Source organism: Mastigoproctus giganteus, chromosome 3 (assembly GCF_048544385.1).
Source record: "Mastigoproctus giganteus isolate SK-2022 chromosome 3, ASM4854438v1, whole genome shotgun sequence".
In the NCBI taxonomy this organism is placed as follows: Eukaryota; Metazoa; Arthropoda; class Arachnida; order Uropygi; family Thelyphonidae; genus Mastigoproctus; species Mastigoproctus giganteus.
The window spans coordinates 58139607-58165867 of record NC_143577.1 but is presented as its reverse complement, the minus strand read 5'-3'; the positions used below and the strand labels follow the sequence as shown (position 1 = coordinate 58165867).

Sequence of the window (26261 nt, the reverse complement as noted above, 5' to 3'; positions counted from 1 at the left end):
CTATTTTTCCGTACAGTTGTCCTTAGAAAGAGCGAAGCCGTCCTATTCTAGGACAACTGTATTTCTGCCATAGAACAAATTGATTCTTAAGAAAGTGACCACAAAGAGCACAACCAATATATTACTTTCTCTTTCTTTTCTCTGTAGTAGAAGTTTGGCTGTTTTCTGTTTCATTAGGGTCCCACTAACTCATTAAACCACTCCTAAAACTTCGTCTAAAATATAAGATCAGATTTACACAGCCTTAACCTATTACAACATAAAAGCTCTCATTAAAATTCTCCTCCCAGCTTTAGAGAGGAGAACTTTAATGCGAACAGATAATAAAAGCGTCCATTAATATTTTGATTACTTTTTTATTGAAGCCGTAATCCAGCTGCCATGCAGAAATTCTAAGTGGATTGGTTATCTTTATAAAAGACCTTGAAATTCACTTATTATGGGCATCGGCATTCTCAAAAAATCCAATCCCTTTGTCATTCATTCATTGAAGTTTATCTTAAATAAGATAAAATCTTATCTACAGAACGACCCATAAACCTAGTTCCTTTCCAATCTACAGTTGTAATAATTTATTTTCAGTTTGTAACTATGCTTGCTGCGTCCCTTTTTCAGTAATCGGAGGCAAGTGTACATCGTGAATTAGCAATGAGGCAATTGAAGTCAAGGCATTGCGTGTGTTGCGTCAACAAACTGAGTATGTTCTAAGGTCGGTTTGTCCGTATGTGCCCAGCTAACGCAGTTTCGCATGACTATGCCAGTGCGCTTCCACAGAAGCGTTTTTCTAGTTGTTTAGTAGAAGGTAGAATTAAATTCTTTAAATGTCCACTATTATTATCCGCTTTTTGCTGTCAACACTCCAGTAAAAATATTACGCTATAAGCAATTTCTTACAATATTTCCAATGTTTTGAGCAGAAAGTATATGCATCTCTATCCCTTTTGACTAGAATAAATAGCCAAAGAATCGCATTATTATCATCCATGACCAGTTTCAGATCTCGACAGAGCTCATTGGACATTCCAATTTGTCAACTGTAATAAGCTCATCATTTCCTTGTAACCACACCGTAACAATCCCATCACGGAATGCTACTCGCTTTGTTTTCCATTTTCGTTTAAAATTTCCCTTTCGGGGATGTCGATGGTGAGAGTATAAATAGAAGCGTCTTATTTACTTAGATGTGGATACTCTTCAGGTAATTATTCTGCCGCGAGATTAATCTTCAGTCTTGTTATTGTGGTCGACATCAAACGACTTCCTTCTTACCATTCACTGTATTTGCCCAGTGGTTGCTGACTACGACATTGTGCAAATTCAAGGGATGCTATCAGCGTGTCTGTTTATATAAAATAGTGAAATCGCGTCTAGGATTTAGAAAAATATTTAGTTCTAACCATTAATGAACGGTCAGAACTATTTTTTTTTTCTTATATTAAGCGCGAAATGTAATAGCTGATATATTGTTGTTTCCAATATTGAATAAAATTACTAATTAAATAAGTGCCTATGTTTTAACCAGTCTTTTACATAAGCGCAGTTCTATAGCGTGAATTTGGTTGGGTTTCGAATAAGCACAGTCCTGAGTTAAGAAAATTATTTTTATTTCCTAAGAAGTTCCTTTTATTTCTTAGTAAATGTATACTAGTAAGCTTCTATTCCAATTCATATTGGTATACAATAGGAAATGTATACCAATAAACGTACTCTTTCTTGAAGTGGTTTTCCATTACTATTTCGTGTTTATTATAATCAATTATAAGTAATTAATATCGATTATAATATATAATTGTGCTTAAAATCAAAACTATAATATATAATTAATTAATATCGATTTATTTTTCTTCAAATTACTTAGAGCAGGTCGCCTAATGTCAAATATTGACGATTTTGTAAATTATAAAATGTATTTTGAAATTATTTCAAGATGCATTTTAGTTTGATAACTTAAAGGTGAATACCAGTAGAGTGTGTTTAGTGTCAAACGGCACCAGGGGTTCCCCCCATCTCCGCGTGCTATACATTGTGGGTGTGAAACAAAACACTGTCAATGCCAGAGGTTTAAAAGCGTATGGATTTTGTACATGTGTAGTGTCGTGTACCGTTGTTCCTCTGGTCATTTAGCCGCTGGGCCCCTAATGGGACCCATCGTTGTCCACACTCTGCCTCGTGGAGGTAGACCAGGTACATCACTATTATAGTTATTTACTCTGGCAGGTCCTGCCACCTATTTCCTGGGATTTCAGTGGCTAGGACCTTTAGATAATAATAAATAAAATAGTAATAAACAAAAAATATATATAATAATAATAAAAAAAAAGAATAGCAATAATAAAAAATAAATAATAAATAAATATAATAATAGAGCGCCTCCGTAGCCAGGTGAGAAGGAGCAGCAGTGTGTAGCACACGCTTCTTGATTAGACCGGGGTTCGAGCCCGTCACTACCAAATACGGAGGATGCGGAAAGGTCAGGGAATGACCACCGCATATCCCGGAGCAATATGGCCTTAGTTGCTAATACTCCTAAAAAAACAAAATAAAATAATAGTAATAAATAAAAAAAAAAATAATAAAAAACACGGCAGGGAAGGGAGGTAAAAAAGAAAAAAGTCTCCTCCCCCCCTGCCAGGGGTTTGGTAATTAAAAGTGAATAGGGTTAGAGCACCCTATTCAGATCGCCCAATAGCATTTGGCAGCAGAGGTGCGATCTGTCCGGTTGTCCCAGTCTGATCCCAGCAGGGATCAGACCAATTAAAAGGTCTTTCGTGGGATAAATCCCATCCGTGCAGTCCGGTGTTTGGAGTCCATCTGTGGTTTGTTAGGTCCGTGGTATTAATCTTGAGCGGGTTCCTTCGCTATCTTGGGTCGGGTCCTGCGAGTCCTTTATTATGTTAGTTCAGTTCCAAAAGGAAAGTCCTGTATCTGGGTGAGAGCCAGTTTGGTTGTGTCCAAGGATGGTTAGTTTTGTCGTGGTGCCTGTTCTTGATCCCTGTAGATAGCAATAAGTGTCTTCCTTCGGGTGAACAGTCCCTGGGCGAATTTTGTCAACTCCTTATACTCCTCTTGCGAGTACAACAGGTTTGATTCCCTGTCGCGAGGGATGCAAGTCGGTTTTGTCGTCAGGAGGCAGCGGAGATCCTCATAGTTTTTACAGTTGTACATTATGTGAGACCATGTCTCCGCTTCTCCACAGACACAGCGAGGATCGTTTACTAATTTAAAACTGTTTAGTTTGGCATTCAGGGCCCCATGACCCGTTAAAGGATACGTAGTGTACTGTCCAGGGTGAAACCATGATGGTGCTTTTGGGTATAATCTTCCGACATTAGGCAGAAATTTCCTCGTTCTTTCCCCTTTTGTGGATTCTGACCACCTATCCTGCCAGACCTACTGAAGATGGGTAGGTCTCTCTCTCTTTTCAGGTCAATGGAGTGGCCCAGGATGGTGCAGGGAAGCCCTTTTGCGAGATGCTGCACCATGGCACAACGCACCACATCAAGGTCATGGGGGAATGCTCCCGCCTGAACCTGCAGAGCATGTGTACTCACAGTGCAGCAGGTCCGTGTAATAATAAAGAGGAGTATTGTCCACTGGATGGAATCTAGTGTCCGTCTGTTAACTGCAGCAGTTGCTTTCTGGAACCAGAGTGGGGACGCGTAAGTTATTGCTGGTATAAATGTCGTTTTGTAATACAGTCCCAAGGTGTGCCTCTTGAGTGGGTTGAAAGATTGGTTCCTGTCCAGTATGATTCCTAGGTATTTCATCTCAGTAAGTAGTTTAATAGTTGTATTTTCTACTTTAATTTGCGGTGGTCTACGGAGATTTAATGTTCCTTTCAGTAGCATTGAGTAGGTTTTTCCCGGTGAGATCTTAAGAAAATGGATCTTCATCCAGTCTTGTAGAATTTGAATTGCTCGATTTGCCTGGGTTTCCAATTGAAGTCGGTTGTCTGCGGCAACAGTCAGTATAAGGTCATCTGCGATGCCCGTGAGTGGACTTCCCCAGGTCGAAGGCCAGAAATTCATTAAATACCATACTCCAGAGGAGCGATCCCAGTACTGAGCCCTGGGAGCAGGCCCTGTAAACAGGCCTGGTTAGTTTCTTGTACGGAGTCACTACTTGTATTTTTCTCCGGGATAAATATGACTTCATTATTTTATAAATGTTGATGGGTGTTTTTGCCTTCCGCAGTCTGGCCAGGACGCTCGTCCACCAGATGGTGTCGAACGCCCCAGCAAAATCGACCGAAATAACCAAGAAGTACTTCCTATCACAGGCAGCAGCCGAATTCAGGAGGCTATCGAGAGCATCCACTGTTGAGGTTCCGGGTTTGAACCAAAACTGTGTGGGCATCAGGAGATTTGCAGCTTCATGGTGGTGCAAGAGTCGCTTGTGAAGCATCTTTTCAAGGAGTTTACTAGCAACTGGGAGCAGGGCAATTGACCGGTATGATTCGCGTTGTTCGGGTGGCTTCATAGGATTTTTTTAGAATTAATTTGACGTTGGTCATTTTCCAGTCGGTTGGAAAGACTCCAGTCTTCAGGAATGTGTTGAAGAGGTTTAGTAAAGTCTGCGGAGAGATGTCTACTACTTTTTTAATAATTTCCGGCTCCAGAAGATCTGGGCATTTTTTATTCCTTATTTGTTGCACTGCCTGTTGTGAGGTGAATACTAGTAAGAGCCCTTTCTTCGAGTATATTAGCCTCCGGTTTCATTGGATGATGTGTTGTCAACCATATATTTAATTAAACAGATGCTCATAATAAATTCTTACATAATGAACAAAGGAATCTTTGAAGCCTGTTCAAATCATCCTGAAAGAGCTCTGCTTGGCACTGATCATTAACGAGTCGACCAATCTTTAAGTCGTCTTGACATCTCGCCTTCTATCCCTTCGTCGATGTCATTTATGAAATTGAGAAACAACAGTGGCCCAAGATCCGATCCTTGGGGGACTTCACTTCTGACGTTACACCAATCTCAAAAATATCCATTAATCACAACCCCTGCCTTCTACCCTGCAGCCAACCTGCAAACGTAGTCGATGTGCCAGGAAAAACTGAAATATTGCAGCATCCTACATATTCTCCGACCTTCGACCCCTGGATTTTTTCCTCTTTCCTACCTTGAAGCTCTTTCTCCGTGGAAAACACTTTGCGCCTTATGATGAGGTGATTTCTACTGCCGAGTCGTAGTTTGAAGGACATTGAGGATCTCAGAATAGTTTCAGATTCATTATTAGAATATATCAGCAGGTTATTTAATTTCAAGAATAATAAAAATCAGGCTACAGTAAATGGACGAAAGTTATCAAGAGAGACAATTTTTATCGAAATTATGAATATTTATTTCTCTTCCTATTGACACACTGACATTTACTAACAGCGGCTACTAAATTTATGAAGCGACTGATGTACAACTGGGAATAATCTTAACTCTTGTTACAAGTCCACATTTGAGAAAAATTAGAAATTATTTCCTGCATGGCTTTGGAAACATGCACACTTAAATCGGCCGATGAATCCACTTTGGAGTGGGTGTAGTTTTTGAGGAAATAGACAGTGTCATTGGGGTCTCCCGAATATTCTTTAGGTAGGTGACCTGGTGAGCGTGGGGTGAGCTCGAAACCACCAACCTTTTTTAACAACCTAGAAATATAAACAAATGAATTGAATTACTTAATGGCATGGCAACTTAATAAATGAACAAAATATTTCTTTTAACAGATATCTCAAAACAAAACCAAATTTAAAATGCGTGTATTAATTTATTCTTAAAAACGGAAAAGGACTTCGTAGTTATGGAGTCGAAAGAAATTCAAATGAATTTTTGCAAAAGAATCAAATTTAAGAATAATTAATAGAGTTGGTGTATTAAATAACTATAATACTTTATATTGTTTAAATTTTGCCGATGGTTTGTTCAAGAGATTATTTACAACTAATAAAACGTTTGTTTTATTGAATCAGAGAAGATCATTGTGATCGAGTTTGCCTTGAATCAAACTATAACTTTTAAAGACGCTAATAAGACATCAGTTGTCTTTTCTTTGTTCATATCCTCCAAAGGATGGAATCAAGTTGAAGAAAAATTCATTTAAGTAGCTTCTCTGGCTGTGAGAATAACAAAACGCGTGGACACAGCTCCAAAATTTTAAAGGATTTGTCGGAGATATTTCCTCCTATGAATCCTATTTGCTGATGGCACTTTTGGAAGATTTTTGCTATGTATTCCACCACAACTACTGGAAAAGTACGACGCACATTTAAATTCCATTACCTTTCAGTTTCTTGCATTTTTGCCTCCTTAGCGATTTTTGAACTATGCATCTTTATTGGCTTTGTATAAGCCACTGAGTGTTTTCGAAATCGTTAAGTGAAGCAATTGGTCACAGATGCCTTACGTAATAACTGAAGATCGATAAGTACGATAATCATAAAAAGTATTAAACTTTGAAACTATAAAACGCTTTCACACAATGGTGTGCTTTGGCTTCCAAATATCATAAGAGAAGCTTGGAAAAAAATTGGAACAGAAAATAGATATTTGATTTTTGCTATTCATTATTACTTGAAGTTAAAAATGTCTGTTTTTAACGGCGCCTTCTTTTTAGGCGCGTTGTCTCGGATTGATAGATAATGCTCATTATCTTTTAACCTTGTACGTCTATACGGCCGTATGTAATAACAACTCGACTCCTAGAAGGTGGCTTGTCAACATTTCATATATAAGCCTTTTGAAAAGATTTGTCGAGCCATCCAAAATTCTATTACAATCGGACTAATAGAAATCCGACAATTATTATTTATTTGTCCCTCCTTCCGCATGTAATAACTTAATTTTATGAAAATCCATCCCTGTGGATGAATTTTCATAAAAATTTAAGTTTGTTTCCAACCCCTGGTTGAGTGAACGAATGGTTCATCAAGAATAACTCACAAGAGGAACCTCTTCCCTCCTCTTGAGAACTCTATTGTAGTTATGATTGAAGAGGCCTTTAAAGATTCCTGTGCTTTCTGAAGGGATGTGAACCTAGTGCTCTAAATGAGAGACAAATGGTGAAACCTCTATACGCAATGAAATGCGAGAGATATTCATCTTCTTTTAAAACCTTGTGTTTGATGGAGGCTTGAAAATAGTCTCTCACATTATCCAATCCTTAATGGCCGATAATCTATGTAATAGGCTATATGATAAATTTGCTTAGGAGGATAATGAAAATTAAGGAAAAGCGTAAAAGATTAGGACGAAAGAAAAAAGTCGTAAAAAAAGTTGAAAAAATATAGCAATCCTAACTGGTTACGTAAATTGTGTAGTTGGTTATATAACCGGCGTAGGTTATTACATAGAATATAATTACATTGAATTTTAGGGTATGTTTACATTTATGTTTGCACTGTTCTAGTGGAATGAATGAATGTAGTTTGGAAGAACTGTAATCATTCGGAAAAAAATTCCAATATTATTTAATAGCTAATCATTAGTTTACATTCTTATTTAGGTGCTTACTTGTAGGTTGTTGGACTGACGTTGATTCTCATTGGTTGGCTGTTAGATTCGAACTTGTTGGCAACAGTCACATTATTTCCAAACAGACAGTACCTTGGCATATTCATTCCCACCACCCCAGCAAGCACAGATCCGGTGTGAAGGCCTATCCTCATCTAAGAGAATGAACGAAAAAATTCTAATTATATATTTGCTAAATTAATTCTTAGCATTGCATGAAAAGGTTTGAGTGTCACATTCGAGATATCCATTCAAACTAATTTTTAACTTCTTGTACCGTATACAATTAATTTCAAAATTTGAAAAAAAAAAACATGCATTTTATATCTAAATGCTTTTGATATTCCATACAAGGACATTTTTAGATCTGAGAATATGGATTGTTTCTTGGTTTAAAAACAACAACAAAACAATTATATAATGTTATATTAAAATAAATGTTATTTTTTTCTCTTTCGCCACAATCATATGCTGCTTACATTTCTATATAAACATCAATTATACAGGGTATTTTTTAACGTGTGGGAAGTATTTTCTGGATTGGTTCAGTTCCCAAAAACAATGAAAAAAAATTATATAAAATGTGTTCCAGTCCCGGACGTTCGTAGAGGCTGTTGGAATTTTAAAAATGTCTATCGGTGGTTTATAATTACCTGTAAAGGTTTTCCATCATGGGAATAGACAGTTCTGGATATCGACATCATCTTTAATGCCATCCAGGCAGTTTGCTGCGCATGTGTAAGACTCGGACGATGAAGACCCCCTGCCACACAATAAGCATCGCCAATTGTCTCAGTCTAAATTAAAGGAATAAAAATAAATGCTTCGTGGTTGGAGCAACAACGCAAAATAATTATCAAGCAATTAAAACTAGTGTGAGTTATGTACGAGGGGGATATCAAAAAGTTCGTACTCTGACCTAGATAAAACATCAGTAGGAAGATGCCATTTTTAATATAGGTTGTTTACATATTCAATACCTAACAGGTGAAATTTAATTCCTGTAGGTTTTTTTTTTTTTTTTTTTTTGATTTGGGAGTTGTTGGCGCATCGGCTTCTGTGGCCATATTGCACCTCCCAAGGTTTTTTGCAGTACTTTGATCCAAGCCCGAGGCGGGAATCGAACCCGCGACCTTGGGGTTGCCGGGCAGGTACTTTACCCACTCGGCTAGCCCGGTCGGCTTTCCTGTAGGTGATCATACTCCAGAGGTGGAGCCCAGAATCTGAGGAAGTACGCTATGGTTGAAAAAGTGGAGTATCGAGCACTGATCAAGTTCGTGCATTTGCAGGGCTAGAAAGCTCAGGAAATTGACGAAGAACTGAAAGGTGTGCATGGGCAGAATTGTCCATCCTATGACACTGTAAAAAAGTGGAAACGGGATTTCCAGTGCGGTCGTACAAGTGTCTTTGACTAGCCAAGAGAAGGAAGGCCATCAACATCCACAGACAGACGGTTGCAAAGGTTGAGTAGCTGGTGCTGAGTGACAATTTATTTCATCGCAAATGCAATGGGAATTAGTTATGGGTCTGCCCACAGCATTTTACATGACCATCTGCACATGTCTAAGGTCTCCGCGCGATAGGTTCCAAGATTGTTGACGCCTTTGCAGAAGCAATGTCGAATTGCCAACTGTTCTCCTGACCTAGCACCGTCAGACTTCTTGTTTCGAGAAATGAAGAAACCATTGCGTGGACACCGCTTTGATTCTTCTCAAGAAGTCATCAATGAAGTGGAATCGTGGTTTCAGGCAAAAAGCGGGTTGTATGATCAAGGCATTAAACGACTGATCCATAGATGAAAGAAATGTCACTATACATGGAGAGTACATAGAGAGTAAATTTTCTCCTTTCTAGGGCTATTATTTCTAGGTAAGGGTAAACTTTTTGATACCTCCTCGTATTTACTTTTCAGAAAAATCACTCCAGTAAATTCAGTTATGTTTCATAGCTAAATTTATTATTTCTTTCATATAAAAGCCTGAAATAGGTAGCCGAATAAACAGTTCTATTTAATTTTTTTAATTAAGTAATTTAAAAGTATCAATATTGTATTTTTAAATATTTCTCTTAATATTTTATTCTCAGCTAATTTTAATTAATTTCCGTCCGAATATTGAAAAATTATACCATACGTTCTCCAACCAATTGAGTCGGATTGGTAAACTTTTAAAAATAGTAAATTTCCAAAACTAGGTAGTTTTTACTCAACTTTGTTTATTCAAGATATGCGGTTCCCTTTTTTGACACTCATTTGCTACAGTATTGCAACATCAGTGTACACGTAAACGATAATGGTTTAATGCAAAAAAAAATCTGCCAAATTTTTGGATGTCTGCCACAGCAGTTTACTTTTGACAAACCGACTAAATCACCCGAATTCGGCCGCATGTATTTAAGCTTCAGCCAACAAAACAATAAGGAGAAAAAAATTATTATTTTAAACGGAAATTAAAACTCTGCATGTTTTATAGAAACCAAATATGATTCGCTGGGCAATACAACACAATTTATTTTAAACTATTTGAACACCATTCTCCAAGCTCAATAAATCTACACTTATATTTGTGTGTGCGCGCGCTCTTTTTAATAAAGCTGTGAGCATTCTGATCATTTTATTGATTCGTCCTCCTTAATGCCGAGGTGGATAAATCCTTGTCTATTAGCGTAATTTGTCTATTAGCGTAATAACTCCCAGTCTAATTCCTTAAAACAAAACAGTGTAGAGATAAGCCGAACACGCCATTAATTGCACGTTATTTCGCTAGTTAGTTGAAGAGAACGATAGTGTTAAAGCGAAAGAAGATATTTGCAAAGATAAAGAAGTGAACATTACCTTGTACACGTCTAGCTCTCCACAAAACTGGTCGAAATGAGTGTACAGTGTATTCAGCATGTTTATCACCATAAGGGGAGTTGCTGTGGCACAGATGGCCGTAAATCCGACGATGTCAGAGAACAGGAGGGTTACATTATCGTACTGCTGAGCTTCGACTGGCTTTCCTGAAAAAAAATTGAAAAACAATATATTGGATATTAGCAGTCTGATGTTTATTATGAAATACGTTTTAATAAGTTTATGATGAAAACTGTCATATTAGGGTCACCCGAGAATTACCTCATCTACCCTTTTGTACTATGAAAACTGTGTTCTCTGGTCCGTTTGCCTGTCTTGCTGGACGAAAAACTAAGTTCCGAGATAAAATCCTTCCTTCCTAGCCCTGCCTGAGACCGACTAACTCAGCTACGGAATAAAAATGTCCATAAAAGTTTCTCGCATCATTTAAGGGATTTGAATTAGTCTTTTCCAACCGGTGTGGGGTGGATGGTGATTATAACCACCGTGTTACCCACGAAGACTATAGGTTCACGAGAGTTCCGATTTACAATTTATCTGTTTGCTCCACAGCCACTTAAAATAAGTTTTTGATTTCTTCTTAAAGTAGTATCCTTTTTAAGATATTTCTACAATCGCTTACAGCTGCTCAGACTGCATTGTTTAGAATAATCGCCAAGGCACCTAAGATGATGAGGGTCAATATATCGTGTCTATCAACCACGTGCGTTCCATTATCAGTTTGTTTGATTTGCTGGATGAAAAGCCCGAGTTTCTGGGAGTAAAAAAACGTACTCTCTTTTTTAATATTAGTAAATTAATAAGAGGAGTTTACCTCAATATAGTACGTGGAACACTTCCGTATGATACCCTCCAGAAATTAAAACGGAAAAAACGAAAAAATCGACAACTTACCGGTCCATTAAAGTAAAATATAAATAATTTTTATATTTTACTTTATTTTTTATATTAATTTCCAAACTCTTATTGACTATTCCATTCTCTTCCTGTCTCTCCAGTAGTATACAATCGATACACACAATTATGGGAGATTTTTTGAATGGCTTGGTACAAAATTACATTAAATCTACACTAAGGTACTCGGCCCAAAGTTACCATATTTCTTTCCTAAAATATTGCCTTCAAAACAACATCGTTCCGAAGTTTGCCAGGGTGAATTTAAATCAAAAAATTTCAGGCATAAAACAACTATCACTGGCGACATCACGTAATATTGTTAAGCTTGCCTTAAAATCTCGATATTCGGATAAACAAAAATACCTTTCCCAGGTTAGGAAGCTTCGCGATAAATTAAAAAATTATCTACATCCGAACGATTGGTCTGTATTGAAGACCTCCATAGATTTGCGACGTGAAGCACAAGCCTCAGAGATAGAAAACAGACACGTTAATAAGTTGCAAACATTATCGAATAGTTCAAGACACGTTCATGCGAATTCTAACACATTGTCGCGAGCTTGCGACCAAGTTCACACGAGTTGGGTGACATCCCCCCCACAGACACATAACGCACTACCACAGAATATGTCGGCTAGTTCACGAACACCCCCTCACCCAGTATCCAACGAACCGACATATCAACAGGTTACAAATCTTTCCTCGTGTACACTATCGCAGGACCAGATTTCACTTTTATCCAAAGGATTAAATTATAATTTACCACCTCGAAAGCTGCCAAAAAAACAATGCGTAATTGATATTGAATTTGGACTTCGTAGTGTTCCACAAAAAGATGTATTTATTCAACAAGTTAACCAAGTAGTGAATAACATAAAAGAAACGCGACTTCCTAAATTGAATACACATGACAGTTCAGCTTTACGAGAACTTCGGGAAAATAAGGACATTATTATACAGAGGGCAGATAAAGGAGACACAGTGGTAATACTAGATAAACATGATTATATTAATAAGTTAGATTCAGTTGTGTCTGATACCTCCACTTATCGTGAAGTGGACCCGACACTGTTTACCAATTTGGTAAATCAATACAATAAAACGTTAACCACATATCGTAAAAACGACTACATTACTATGGTTCAGTTGAAGGAATTGAAGTCCAGAACATACAATATTCCTGCACTTTTTGGTCAGGTAAAATTACACAAGCCTGGATTTCCGATTCGACCTATTGTTTCCTACAGGAACTCGGCATTTTCAGCCTTAGCCACATATGTATATAACATTATAAAACCTTTTAGACAGGTTATACAATTTGGGATTAAGAATTACGATACATTATTTAATAATCTTAAAGACTGTAGACTCGGCGACAATGACAATTTATTCTCATTAGATGTTACATCATTATATACGAATGTAAACGTTGAATACACATTAGATATTATTTGGGATATGTTAAATAAAAACTCGACACCGACTAATTATACGAAGCTGCCTATTAAGGAAATTTTTCACTTAATTAAACTATTAGTTGAGGCTAACTACATCACCTTTCGAGACAAGGTGTACAAACAAATTTTTGGATTACCAATGGGTTTGAGCCTGAGTGGCTTAATGTCAGAGATCTATCTCTCAACGATTGAGCAGATACATTTGACACCTTTTCGTCCCCGTATCACATACTATGGGAGGTATTTAGACGATGTTCTAGTTATTACCGATAGTAGTACTATCCAAGACATTTTACATTCGTTTAATAATATTCATTCTAGACTCAAATTTACATTGGAAAGGGAAGATACGGATACTAAATCATTAAACTTTCTAAATTTCACGCTTACCCGGGACTCGAACAAAATACAATTTAGCATCTATCGAAAACCCACAAACACCGGTATGCTTCTACATTATAATAGCTACCACCCGTTCACCTACAAAAGATCGATTATCTTTAATCAATTTCTAAATGCCTATAAATATTCAACGACCGATTCTGCTTTGGACTCAGAAATACAAATATTAACTAGCAGATTCTTGAACAGGGGTTATCCCATTAACACAATAAATCGAATTAGGGTACAAGCTAAGGATAGGATACAAAATACTGCACCAATCAACAATAGTAATATCAAAAAATACTTTATTTCTGTCCCATACGTTGAACAGTGGCACAAACAGCTTAACAGATTCTTTAAAGATACCGAATTTAAAATTATAGCTAGACCTATACGGAAGTTACACACTATACTGAACAATCGCTCGGTTCTTTCCGCGTTCGCAACACAAATTAATGATCTAGTATACAACATTTCTTGCGGTGATTGCGACTCGTCTTATCAGGGTTCGACGCGGTTTTCTCTTAATATTCGTGTAAATCAACACGAAACCTCAGTTCGTGCTTCTCGTTCAGCAGCGTCAGAATTAGCCTTTCATGCCATTAACGAAAAACATACTTTTTTATTTAACGAGGCCAAAATACTTAATGTTCAACGTAATTATACGCGACTATTAATTGCAGAAACCATTGAAATTAAATTACACGAGAATTCTGTTAATGTTCGGCGGCCATATTTGATCTCCGATGCGTGGACCTTTACGCGCATGCGCGAAGACACATAATCACTATTTAAGTTGCAGGTTTTGCCTGATTCGGTGATTTTCATTCCTGTGATCACGACAGTCGGTCGAAAAGCATTGTCAGCTTCAGGAAGGAAGATCGTTTTGATATTTTCGTTATTCTTTTAATTGCGTTAATTTGAATTTTAATTGTTTTGAATTGATTTTGAATTGTGTTAAATTGATTATTTAATTATTTATATTTTACTTTAATTATTTATATTTTACTTTAATGGACCGGTAAGTTGTCGATTTTTTCGTTTTTTCCGTTTTAATTTCTGGAGGGTATCATACGGAAGTGTTCCACGTACTATATTGAGGTAAACTCCTCTTATTAATTTACTAATATTATTATCAACGTAGAACATATTGAGTATTACAGCTCTGATTCATACTATCTCTTTTTTAATGAAGGAAGGGAAGTATTTTGGATTGACTGTAATGCTAATTAGCTCTATATACTCATAACTGTCTATATACTCATGTCCTATAAAATACGGTAAAGAGTGGAGCTTTCTTTTATAAAGAATAACAAATACCATTTGGGAAAAGTAGATAGTTTTCATTGGAAAGCTGCGGGATACTGTACTGTTTGTTTAGTGTTCGTCGGAAGTTTAAATCTCGTAAGAAGGTTCGTCTATATTTTTTGTTGTCTCCTGTAGTATTTCTGAGAAATTAGCTTTCAAAGATATAGAGGGGGAAATGTGTGGTCTCAGACAATAACCTAGAGCAGAGGTCATTCATTAAAACTGAAACACTACATGGTAAGAATCTTACAGAAATCTATGCCTTGAAGGAAAACTTTGAACAGGATTTCACTGATGTGAACGTAGTAAGCATTTAACATCTACACGAGAATTCCTGGCTGTAAAAGAGGGGATTATGTTGAAGGACTTTAATGTCACTTTATAGAATAGCTACTTTTGGTCTGCAAATCAGATAAATCTTTTCACTTTCTTTGGGCACTAAAAAATAATAAATGTCGATATAAATGTCAACTAAATAAATGACAATTTTTAGCTGCATGAAATCGGACTAATGATTCACACATTTCCTTGGCATAACTGTACGCATTTGTCATAAATAAATAAAATAAATTCTGTTGGCACTCATACTTCAGAGTGTCGTTCATCAATAGTGATTTTGATTTATTCCGATGTTTGCCATCTTTTATGATGATCGCATGGTCGGGCATGATTTACAATTTGAAGTGCTTGATGTTCGAATCAAATATGATACAGAAGCGCTTCAAACAATGTTTTCTTTGTCTGTTAGCTTTGCTCCAATGCTTTCACGACAGGCTCTTTGTCGTAAATTATTCTCTGGCCATTATGTATTTCGCTGAGTCCAAGGACGCATTGCTCTTCAAAGCGACTGGGAGACTCTTAGACTACCTCAATTTCGAATATCGACTTTCGCATTTTATTCATCCCCTTTTGTCCGCATTCCATCCATGATTTAGTGGGCCGATTACCACCGTAATCACCTTATGGTAGCATTCTTAGTAAGGCAGAATATTCCACAGTGGACGTCGCTTGCGTCCACTCGACTGTCTGATAAGATGCTCAGATAATGGGATATTTTCAAGAGCTCCAAATATCAGGGAAAGTGTCCAGTTATTTCTTTTATATCGTAGGATTCCTGAGACATTGCTGAGTAACGTCTCCAAGGCCTGTTAATTCTTTATGACTGGTTAATTCCTGTTAATTCCTTACGTTATAGTATAAAGGAGGAAATATAATACTAGAGTAAACACTATTACTTAATAACATATACCATTGTGTTTTAAGTCAAATTTAGCATAAATATTATACTGCATTGGACTAAATAAATACACAGGTTCTTCCCCTTTCTAAACAAGATTTATAAATTTAATCTCCTTAGCAGCTTCAGGATAACGCAAGTGTAATCTATGAAGAATGGCCAGCCCTTTCATTAAGCCAATTTCCATTTAATTTGGGTAAATAGTTGGCTTTAAACCACTTTTCTTTGGAAATAATGAAATTAAATTGGTCGCGCTGAAATTGCAGCGTGTAGTTTCCTTGGCATTGGTTATCCTCCGCTAGAAAAGCACCCAATGGTCTTTTTATGCCAATAAGGCACAGCAGAGTAATTTGTATATATTTATCTTTTCTTTCAGGTATAAACGAAATGTTATTTCAGTGGCAAGTGTGTTGGTTCTTGATGTTGAACTTATTATTTTTGTTTTCTGGAATGCTGAAGCAATTGGAAAGATTATCTTTAAAACAGGTGTTCTTTATGGAAACAGTTTATCTTCAAAACGAGAAAGAGTTTAGTTCGAAGATTTAGTAAAATGTACCACATTACACAGAAGCTGTTTACTTAGTAAAACAGCTTCTGTATAATGAAACATACAGATATTAGATTTGTACATGTTTCTGTAAACTCTAAACACTTTTGTGATTTTTGTGAATCCTTTAGCTTTAAAGTATACAGACTTAGACAATTCTGCTGAAATTGATTTTAACTTGATTCAGTTCTTTCTGATAATCCTTTGTTTGATGTGAAATCTGTATCTCAAACTTTGCAGGACTGACTTATTAAAGAAAGAAAATGGTATTAAAAAAAAAACTGGGATGGAAAGAAGAGAAAATTGCGTCCTTTTTTCGCTTTATTTTGAGCTATGGCAATGCAGACTGAGTCACGGGTTTAGGAAGAGGAAGAACCTGTGTGTTTATTTAGGCCAATGAAGAAATTCATTCTTTCATTGATAAATTCAACTAAATTCCTGAAGGAAAGGCCTTTATTATCAAATTAAACGTATGAGTAAATAAAATTGACCAACCAGGCAGTCTCAGATATCCACTAAGGCAAAGGCACACAGGAAATATTGTCTGTAGAGAGATTTCATAAAGTAATGCATTCTCGCTAAATTGTAAGTACGTAATAGTATTTAATAAAACACGCCTGTGTGCTCTGGATTCATAATTTATTTATTTTTGTTACACAGAGCATTAAAATTATGATAAATGAATTAGCTTTCGGCTGGGTGGCAGCCTTCATCAGATTAAAATACTTTGAATGACAGTTAGAATAGAGATGCACTGCCAGGATGGTACGTGAGACACGTGGTTAATTGTTTGTTGATGTTTGTGGCTGTGACGTATGGTGGTGACGTGGCCAGCGTTTGTCTATGGACAGAATTACTGCTTCTGTGATGGGGTTAAGTTGACAACCACTGTTCCTGTTCAACGAGGTATCCGAGCATTTTATACTTAACGATTCCAACCAGGTGCGCCTTAGGTAATGGTGGGACTTGTCTACAACCACGACATCGCGGTGTGGGTCGATGTCGTGGTGGGTTGTCCAGACATGCTCGGCAATAGCTGAGTGTTCTACATCCGCCAAACGGATCGCCCTTTTATGTTCTGAGAGGCGTTTCTCGAGACGACGACCAGTCTCTCCAAAGTAGCAGCTCGTGCAGTCACGGCAAGAGATGCGATAGACCACACCACTCTGTAGAAGGGTGGGGACAGGTGTTTTTATGTTGGAAAGGAGAGAACGCAGTTTCTTGCCTGGGAGTTGGATGCACTTCACCCCATGCGATCTTAGGATTCTACCGATCTGCTGTGACAGGTTGGGGTAGTATGGGATGAATGCCCTCGTGGAAGACTCGTCACTGTTGGCGTTGCTGTTGGTCGTCACGTTGTCGCGTGCTTGTAGATCACATCTGTTAAGGACATCGATGGGGTAGCCACACCTCGTAAGGTCTACTTTGACTCTGGTGATCTCTTTGCGCCTTTCATCTGCAGAGCTGGAGTGTGTCCAGGCGCGAGTTAGCAAGGTTCGGGCGGTTGAGAGGAGGTGGCCTCGTGTGTGTGCTGACTGGAAGTTGGTAAATTGGCCAGCACACATAGGCTTACGATAAACCGTTGTCTTCAAGCATGTGTCTTCGCGCCGGACAAGTATATCTAGGTATGGTATAGAGTTGTTCGACTCCAGCTCAACCGTGAATTTTATGAAGGGTGACAGTGAGTTGATGTGGGTTAGGAGTCGCTGACTTGAGTCTCTAGGGATCACTACGAACACATCGTCTACGTAGCGACACCAAAAGGCGATGTGATCCGGTGCGTGTGTAAACGCACGTCCCTCTAACTCCTCCATCACGATGTTTGCTGTGACCGAGCTGACAGGGGAACCCATGGCTGTGCCATGTATCTGCTGGTAGATTGAACCATTAAACATGATTGCACCCCCTGTTAAGCACAGTCTGAGGGCGGCGGAAATGTCATCAGGCGTCAGCTTAGTTCTGTCGCTGAGGGTTCCATCATTGTCCAAGAGTTGTTTTGCGCAAGAGATGGCAAGTTCCACAGGGATGGAGGTAAAGAGTGATACGACATCGAACGATGCCATGACTTGATCTTGCGAGATGGATATAGTGCGGATCCTTTCTATGAACTCAACACTGTTGGAGACGGTGTAGGTGGTCTTGCCAACTAGAGGAGAAAGAAGTCTCGAGACAAATTTAGACAGCTCGTAAGTCGGTGATCCACAGCAGGATACAATAGGTCTTAGTGGCGTGCCTTCTTTGTGCACTTTCGGCAGGCCGTAAAACCGTGGGATCTGACACCCGGAGGCACGGAGGTGATTACGGGTTGACTGTGTGATTTTCCCTTGCTTCAGCCAAGTGTTGGTGAGGATATTCACCTCTGACTCCCATCGTTCCAAAGCCTTGTTGGGGTCGATGGTTAGGGGTTTGTAGACGGTAGTGTCTCGTAAGAGCAGTAAGGCTTTCGCCATGTAATCAGTGTGGTTCATTACAACTGTACGACGGCCTTTGTCCGCCGGTAGAATGACGATGGACGAATCCCGTTTCAGTGCCTTGAGGGTAGAAATCTGTATACGGCTGAGGTTTGAAGAGACGGGGCGAGCATGGTGTAGAACTGCTGCAGTCTTTAAGCGGATTGCGTTGGCTACATCTTCTGGGAGGCGTGATAAGCTTGCTTCCACACCCAAGGCGATGTCGGTGATTGGTGGGTGCTTTGGAAGAACGGCAAATGTCATGCCAAGGGTCAACAAGTTTGTTTGTTCTGCAGATAACTGCTTGTTGCTTAGGTTCAATACGAAATCCGTGCAATTTGTGGGAGGGGCATTACGCTGGCGCCGAAATTGACGGGATTCATTAATCAAAGTATTGTACGGACTATTCTTGGCCAACCAACATATGATATGGTCGTGAGACTCCAGAAAGATTTTATCTTCATAGCCCGTAGCAGGCAACACCTGAGGTTTGCACATAGATGCAAAGCTAACTGGATTATACCGAAAGGGTTTCGCTACAAACAACCGTTTCCTAGTGAGCGTATGGGACGTGCCTGTCGGAACTTCGGCTTCAGAACTCTACGCATATGGATCGGCTGCCTCCATCGTGACATACAACGTGCTTCAGCGAGCAAAGCAGCCCTACTTGCCGACCTTAAGGCTCTGATTCCCGATCCTATTTACACCAAGGTAATCAATACTTTATGTTGCCAGGCCGTCAGAGAATCAGATCGTTATTGTGCCCGACAGAAACGTAAGTTCAATACTTTGATTAATGAATCCCGTCAATTTCGGCGCCAGCGTAATGCCCCTCCCACAAATTGCACGGATTTCGTATTGAACCTAAGCAACAAGCAGTTATCTGCAGAACAAACAAACTTGTTGACCCTTGGCATGACATTTGCCGTTCTTCCAAAGCACCCACCAATCACCGACATCGCCTTGGGTGTGGAAGCAAGCTTATCACGCCTCCCAGAAGATGTAGCCAACGCAATCCGCTTAAAGACTGCAGCAGTTCTACACCATGCTCGCCCCGTCTCTTCAAACCTCAGCCGTATACAGATTTCTACCCTCAAGGCACTGAAACGGGATTCGTCCATCGTCATTCTACCGGCGGACAAAGGCCGTCGTACAGTTGTAATGAACCACACTGATTACATGGCGAAAGCCTTACTGCTCTTACGAGACACTACCGTCTACAAACCCCTAACCATCGACCCCAACAAGGCTTTGGAACGATGGGAGTCAGAGGTGAATATCCTCACCAACACTTGGCTGAAGCAAGGGAAAATCACACAGTCAACCCGTAATCACCTCCGTGCCTCCGGGTGTCAGATCCCACGGTTTTACGGCCTGCCGAAAGTGCACAAAGAAGGCACGCCACTAAGACCTATTGTATCCTGCTGTGGATCACCGACTTACGAGCTGTCTAAATTTGTCTCGAGACTTCTTTCTCCTCTAGTTGGCAAGACCACCTACACCGTCTCCAACAGTGTTGAGTTCATAGAAAGGATCCGCACTATATCCATCTCGCAAGATCAAGTCATGGCATCGTTCGATGTCGTATCACTCTTTACCTCCATCCCTGTGGAACTTGCCATCTCTTGCGCAAAACAACTCTTGGACAATGATGGAACCCTCAGCGACAGAACTAAGCTGACGCCTGATGACATTTCCGCCGCCCTCAGACTGTGCTTAACAGGGGGTGCAATCATGTTTAATGGTTCAATCTACCAGCAGATACATGGCACAGCCATGGGTTCCCCTGTCAGCTCGGTCACAGCAAACATCGTGATGGAGGAGTTAGAGGGACGTGCGTTTACACACGCACCGGATCACATCGCCTTTTGGTGTCGCTACGTAGACGATGTGTTCGTAGTGATCCCTAGAGACTCAAGTCAGCGACTCCTAACCCACCTCAACTCACTGTCACCCTTCATAAAATTCACGGTTGAGCTGGAGTCGAACAACTCTATACCATACCTAGATATACTTGTCCGGCGCGAAGACACATGCTTGAAGACAACGGTTTATCGTAAGCCTATGTGTGCTGGCCAATTTACCAACTTCCAGTCAGCACACACACGGGGCCACCTCCTCTCAACCGCCCGAACCTTGCTAACTCGCGCCTGGACACACTCCAGCTCTGCAGATGAAAGGCGCAAAGAGATCACCAGAGTCAAAGTAGACCTTACGAGGTGTGGTTACCCCATCGATGTCCTTAACAGATGTGATCTACAAGCACGCGACAACGTGACGACCAACAGCAACGCCAACAGTGACGAGTCTTCCACGAGGGCATTCATCCCATACTACCCCAACCTGTCACAGCAGATCGGTAGAATCCTAAGATCGCATGGGGTGAAGTGCATCCAACTCCCAGGCAAGAAACTGCGTTCTCTCCTTTCCAACATAAAAACACCTGTCCCCACCCTTCTACAGAGTGGTGTGGTCTATCGCATCTCTTGCCGTGACTGCACGAGCTGCTACTTTGGAGAGACTGGTCGTCGTCTCGAGAAACGCCTCTCAGAACATAAAAGGGCGATCCGTTTGGCGGATGTAGAACACTCAGCTATTGCCGAGCATGTCTGGACAACCCACCACGACATCGACCCACACCGCGATGTCGTGGTTGTAGACAAGTCCCACCATTACCTAAGGCGCACCTGGTTGGAATCGTTAAGTATAAAATGCTCGGATACCTCGTTGAACAGGAACAGTGGTTGTCAACTTAACCCCATCACAGAAGCAGTAATTCTGTCCATAGACAAACGCTGGCCACGTCACCACCATACGTCACAGCCACAAACATCAACAAACAATTAACCACGTGTCTCACGTACCATCCTGGCAGTGCATCTCTATTCTAACTGTCATTCAAAGTATTTTAATCTGATGAAGGCTGCCACCCAGCCGAAAGCTAATTCATTTATCATAATTTTAATGCTCTGTGTAACAAAAATAAATAAATTACGTAATAGTATTATTATTGTTATTTAAAAATATCGGTTTGTGTTATTTTTGAAAGGCATTACATTATACAGTGTTGGCACGGACAACAGCTGCTACTCGCCTACGCATTGACTCCACTAGATGTCTGAAGATTTCTGCAGCCATGCTGCCTTTCGACAGTGTCGGGATAGTTGAGGGGTGCATGACCACACGCCTCACTTTCAATTCCAAAACATCCCAGAGGTGTTTAATTGGATTTGGAGGCCAATCAAGATGGGTGATATCTTCAGTGTTCAAACTACTTGTGCACAGTACGAGACCGATGACACGGCGTCTTAGATCTAGTTTCTGTCCGGGGAAAAAAAAAATGCAACATGGCATGGTGCATTGGTCTTCTATGAACTGCTGGTAGACCTCACCAGTGAAACGATGGTCCATACGCACTAGGGGTTCTAGTTCTTGCCAGCAAAAATGCCCCATATTAACCAACCACCGCCACCTGCCTGGACAGCGGGTACCATGCACGATAGGTCCATGGACTCGTGTTGCTTGCACCGCCCATGATGCATCCGTCAGCATGTTGTACCAGGTATTTGGACTCCGACCAAGTACACTTGTTACCAATCCTCGACTGTTCAACCAGCGTGTTGTTGACACCACATCATTCGCTGATGATGAACAATAGTGAGGGGAGGGTGGTGGTTCTTGGGTCATCTGCTATGGAACCGCATACGTTTGAGTGTTACATCACTATGTTAGCACGCTTTACCCTCAAGGACTGGGGTCTTAAAGGACCAACTCAACGCCTTTTATACTCAGCAGTATTTATACCAATTATCACATATGGAGCTGCAGTATGGTACCACCGAATGACTTTAATGCATGCTCAACGTAAAATTCAGCAAATTCAACGACTTATGCTACTACAAATGGCCCGCACATGTAGAACGACATCAACTGCCGCCCTACAGCTACCTACTAACAGGCCGCCTCCCCTTGGACCTCCACGTCGCTTTTATCAGACTCTCTCATGCCATTAAGAAGAATAAGGAAGCTGAATTCCTCACTATTCAAACCCGTCCCGATACCGACATCAAACAGGATCATAAACGTGTGTGGCTAGAATTGATAAACCTATGGCAAACCCGCTGGAATAACTCCACAACTGGTGCAACTACTAAACTTTTCCTTCCTGAGGTAACCTACATCAACCAACAACGTTCCACTTGGTTCTTCCCTAACGTCTATGCTTCCTTCCTATTAACTGGCCACGGGTCCTTCAAGAGACGCCTTCTATAGTTCGGCCTAGTCGAGGATGCCCTCTGTACCTGCGGAGAACCTGAAGCCTGGGATCACGTGATGCACTCATGCAACATATACTTAGATCTAAGAATCCAACTACTCCTAGACCTCCACACTACATCACTTCGGCCAGAAACCAAATTATTGGAATCTAATGATGCCTTCCGTGCACTGACCAGTTATGCCAACGAGGTCTTTCGTCGTCGCTAGCATCACCTGCAACTCCCGAACACCTACTCCTGGATAACCTCCTCTAGACAGCAACTGATACCCAGCACCGGAAACTTCCAGACATGAAACTGCAAATGGCGGCCAGCCCTGTCGACGCCGCTCCGTGATTCTCCATTGTGACGATCCTGGACTCTTTAATTGGAACTTTAACTATTCTCTTCTTCCTACCCACAGTCTTTCTCCAGGACTCCCACAACTGCACCTAGCACTCTTCCTGCTCCTTTTCGCCTGGGAGGATGCGTACGCTCTGTCATCCTCGCTATCTTGCCTGTCTTCCACTTTCCTGTCTCTTCTCTGCTCTTTCCTTGGCCTTCCCCACTCTCGCTCCTGCAGGAGTGTGGACGACCCGCCAGATGTCTTTTACTCCCTGGTCCGGCTCCTCGTGCCAGTGGACGGATGCTGGGAGGCTCCTTCCTGGTAATCGCGCCTCCCAGTAACGAAGAGGCCAGACAAACAACACAGTACTCTGGCTTTGCTATGTTAACAGAGTATTTAACGCAGATTTGTGGGAAACCACAGGAACCGCATAACAAAAAACACTATGTCCACTATACGTTTGAGTGAGCGGCGCATCGTCATTTCAGATATTGTTTTTTGCATTCACCATGTTGTATTGCGATCAGCTATCGTATACTGACCTGCCGTTGAGCCCGTACAAAGCGCTGCACTCTCTTCTCACCACGAACATCCATCTTGCGTAATCCTTTACAGCTCTGTCAGTGGGTTAAGGTGTACAAACCTTAACCACAGCGGGCAGTGAGTAACCGACAAGATATGCCGTTTCCGATATGGAAACACGCTACTCACGAGCTCCCATAATGATGCCCTTTTGAAACTGCGTGATATTTTCAGTATGTCCGGTAACTGCTACTTTATCACTTTTAATTGCATGACCACATACATATTACCACTTCTCTGGCGTACGAAGCTGTTCGTCTTTTTGTTTTTTACTGCGAGCTATGAAGCATAGTCCTGTACGAATGGGTGATTATGATTCAGTGATCAATGAATGTATATCGAAATCAAATGGAAGATGAAAAAGCATTTACACTACTTGCTCAACAAATCATTCTAAAAGATACAAATATAAAATTCCACGAAAGCCTATCCACTGAAAGAATTATCATATTAGCCCACGCGACTATTTTTATTCATCTACCGTGCATAATGTCAGTAAATTGAATGTGGTCTCTGGTCGATTTGCCTGTTTCACTGGACGAAAAACCCTGTATCTACGCCTGAGAAAAACTACGGCGACGGAGTGAAAAAAACTCACTAAAGTTCCTCTGGTCATCGATGGGATTCGAACCCGGGTCCATCCACCCGGTGTGGGGATGATGGTGACGATATCACTGTGCTAACTGCGCAGACTGCTAAAGTCGAGTTGTTCATGAGGACGAAAAAAAAAAAAAAGAAACAATAACTGCCAGGTGTATCAATCCGATTTTAATAAAATCTGAAATCACTAGACAATTTTTTTTAAAAAGCCTAAATATACAATTTGATGAAAATTCGCCAATGAGTTATCTGCGAACAAACCGATAGACAACAGACAGACAGATGGTCAAGACAATAAGCACATTATGCGTATATGCTAATGAGCCTAATGATGAAGTAACTACAACTCACGGTTTACATTAAAACATTCTAAAAAGAATATACTGAACAAATTTGCATAAATGTCCTCATCTACATGAAGCTTATTTCGTATCAAAGTTTATATTTTCATAAATACATTAAAATGCAGTGGGTGCCGGATGAGTTTTCTTTTCTTCTTTCTTTATGTCTTTGGTAACAGCAAGCTTACTAAGTCCCAAGAGATACTAATGGAGCGGGTGTCAGCCATTTCACTGAGTATAGCGGATAACCCTTTAACAATGCCAGGAGCAATGTTCTTTCTGTCTCGTCAGGTTCGGCCATTTTCTTTCTAAGATTCTTTGACGTCAGTGGACCTCGTCTTAATATCTCCCTCCATCTGTACCTCCTTCTGTTTGTAATGGGATTACATCATTCTCGTAGAAAAATCACACTCAGGGACTTTCACCTTAAGAGACATTGCGATCGTCAGGAATTGTTTCCTAGAGAAAAACACACTCTGTAATTATACCCAAAATTATTGAAAATGCACGTACTTGCATATGTTTCTTTACCGCAGTTGTTCCTTCGATGCCACGAGAACGTAAGCCTCTTCTGCATCTTGGAAACAATCCATCAATTAGTCAACAGTAGCTTCAGAGTAGGTGAACTTTAATTTTGATCATCAGCCCTTGATATCTGGTAGCAGCATATTGTGAGTACAAGTTGATCACACCTCCTTGAGTGGGGCTTTTATTCAAAGTGCAACATCGAGCAATTCGGGATATATATGATGGCACACGTCAGGTATTCGATTTGTCTTTAGCTTAGCATACTAAAAAGGACGTAAGCTGTACTACTTACGTTCTTATGCTATTTACAGGCGAAGATTCTTTTGTTTTTCAGCGGTTCATTACTGAAACCACATAGTCACTGACATTTTTATTGCTTCTACGTAATCTCCGAATTGTACTCTTTCATTTCTTAAAGCAGTAAAGTATTTCAGACGGATTCTGAAATACTTTACTGCTTTAAGAAGATCCTCTTAAAATGCCTGCTGGCTTCCCTAAACATTTATCACATTTAATCCGTGTACGACAGTCTATTAAAAGCTAATACCGTTTGAAATGGTTCTTTGTACTCAGAGATTAGCTACTTTACCACGGTCCTATCGAATAAGATGAAAGATCTAAGACGGCGAGCTCTTAAAAATGTCACTCTCAATCGGTAGCATGATTTCTTTGACAAGAAAGGAAAAGTTGGAGTGTTGTTTTTCTTTAAAAGAAGTAACATGTCAAAACCAGTGTATATTACAGCGTTTATGCAAAAAAATAAATAAATATGGAATGAAAAAAAATCGCAGTCCATAGTATAAAGTCTCTATTGAATAAGTGGGCTCTTCATATATGCTGCGCTAATTATGTAGTCGAGTTGTCAAACGCGAGGGTATAGTAATACACGCATTTGAATTGACCATTGTTTTAGCGACTGCTAAATACGGCGCTATTCTTGTATTCTTTCCGTCTTGTAAACT

The 26261-nt window shown here is 40.0% G+C and overlaps 1 protein-coding gene across 1 annotated transcript in view; it reads right to left on the bottom strand.

The window, feature by feature from the left end:
• Nucleotides 1–5377: 5377 nt before the first annotated feature.
• LOC150088040 (head-specific guanylate cyclase-like) overlaps nt 5378–26261 on the bottom strand; it is a 181627-nt gene continuing 160743 nt past the window's right edge. The window contains exons 6-9 of the mRNA XM_090369990.1: nt 10346–10512; nt 8166–8309; nt 7513–7667; nt 5378–5651 (exon numbers count right to left, since the gene is read on the bottom strand). Coding sequence (XP_090226116.1) covers nt 5435–5651; nt 7513–7667; nt 8166–8309; nt 10346–10512 — 683 coding nt within the window. The 3' untranslated portion in view covers nt 5378–5434. The remainder of the gene's footprint in view (nt 5652–7512; nt 7668–8165; nt 8310–10345; nt 10513–26261) is intronic.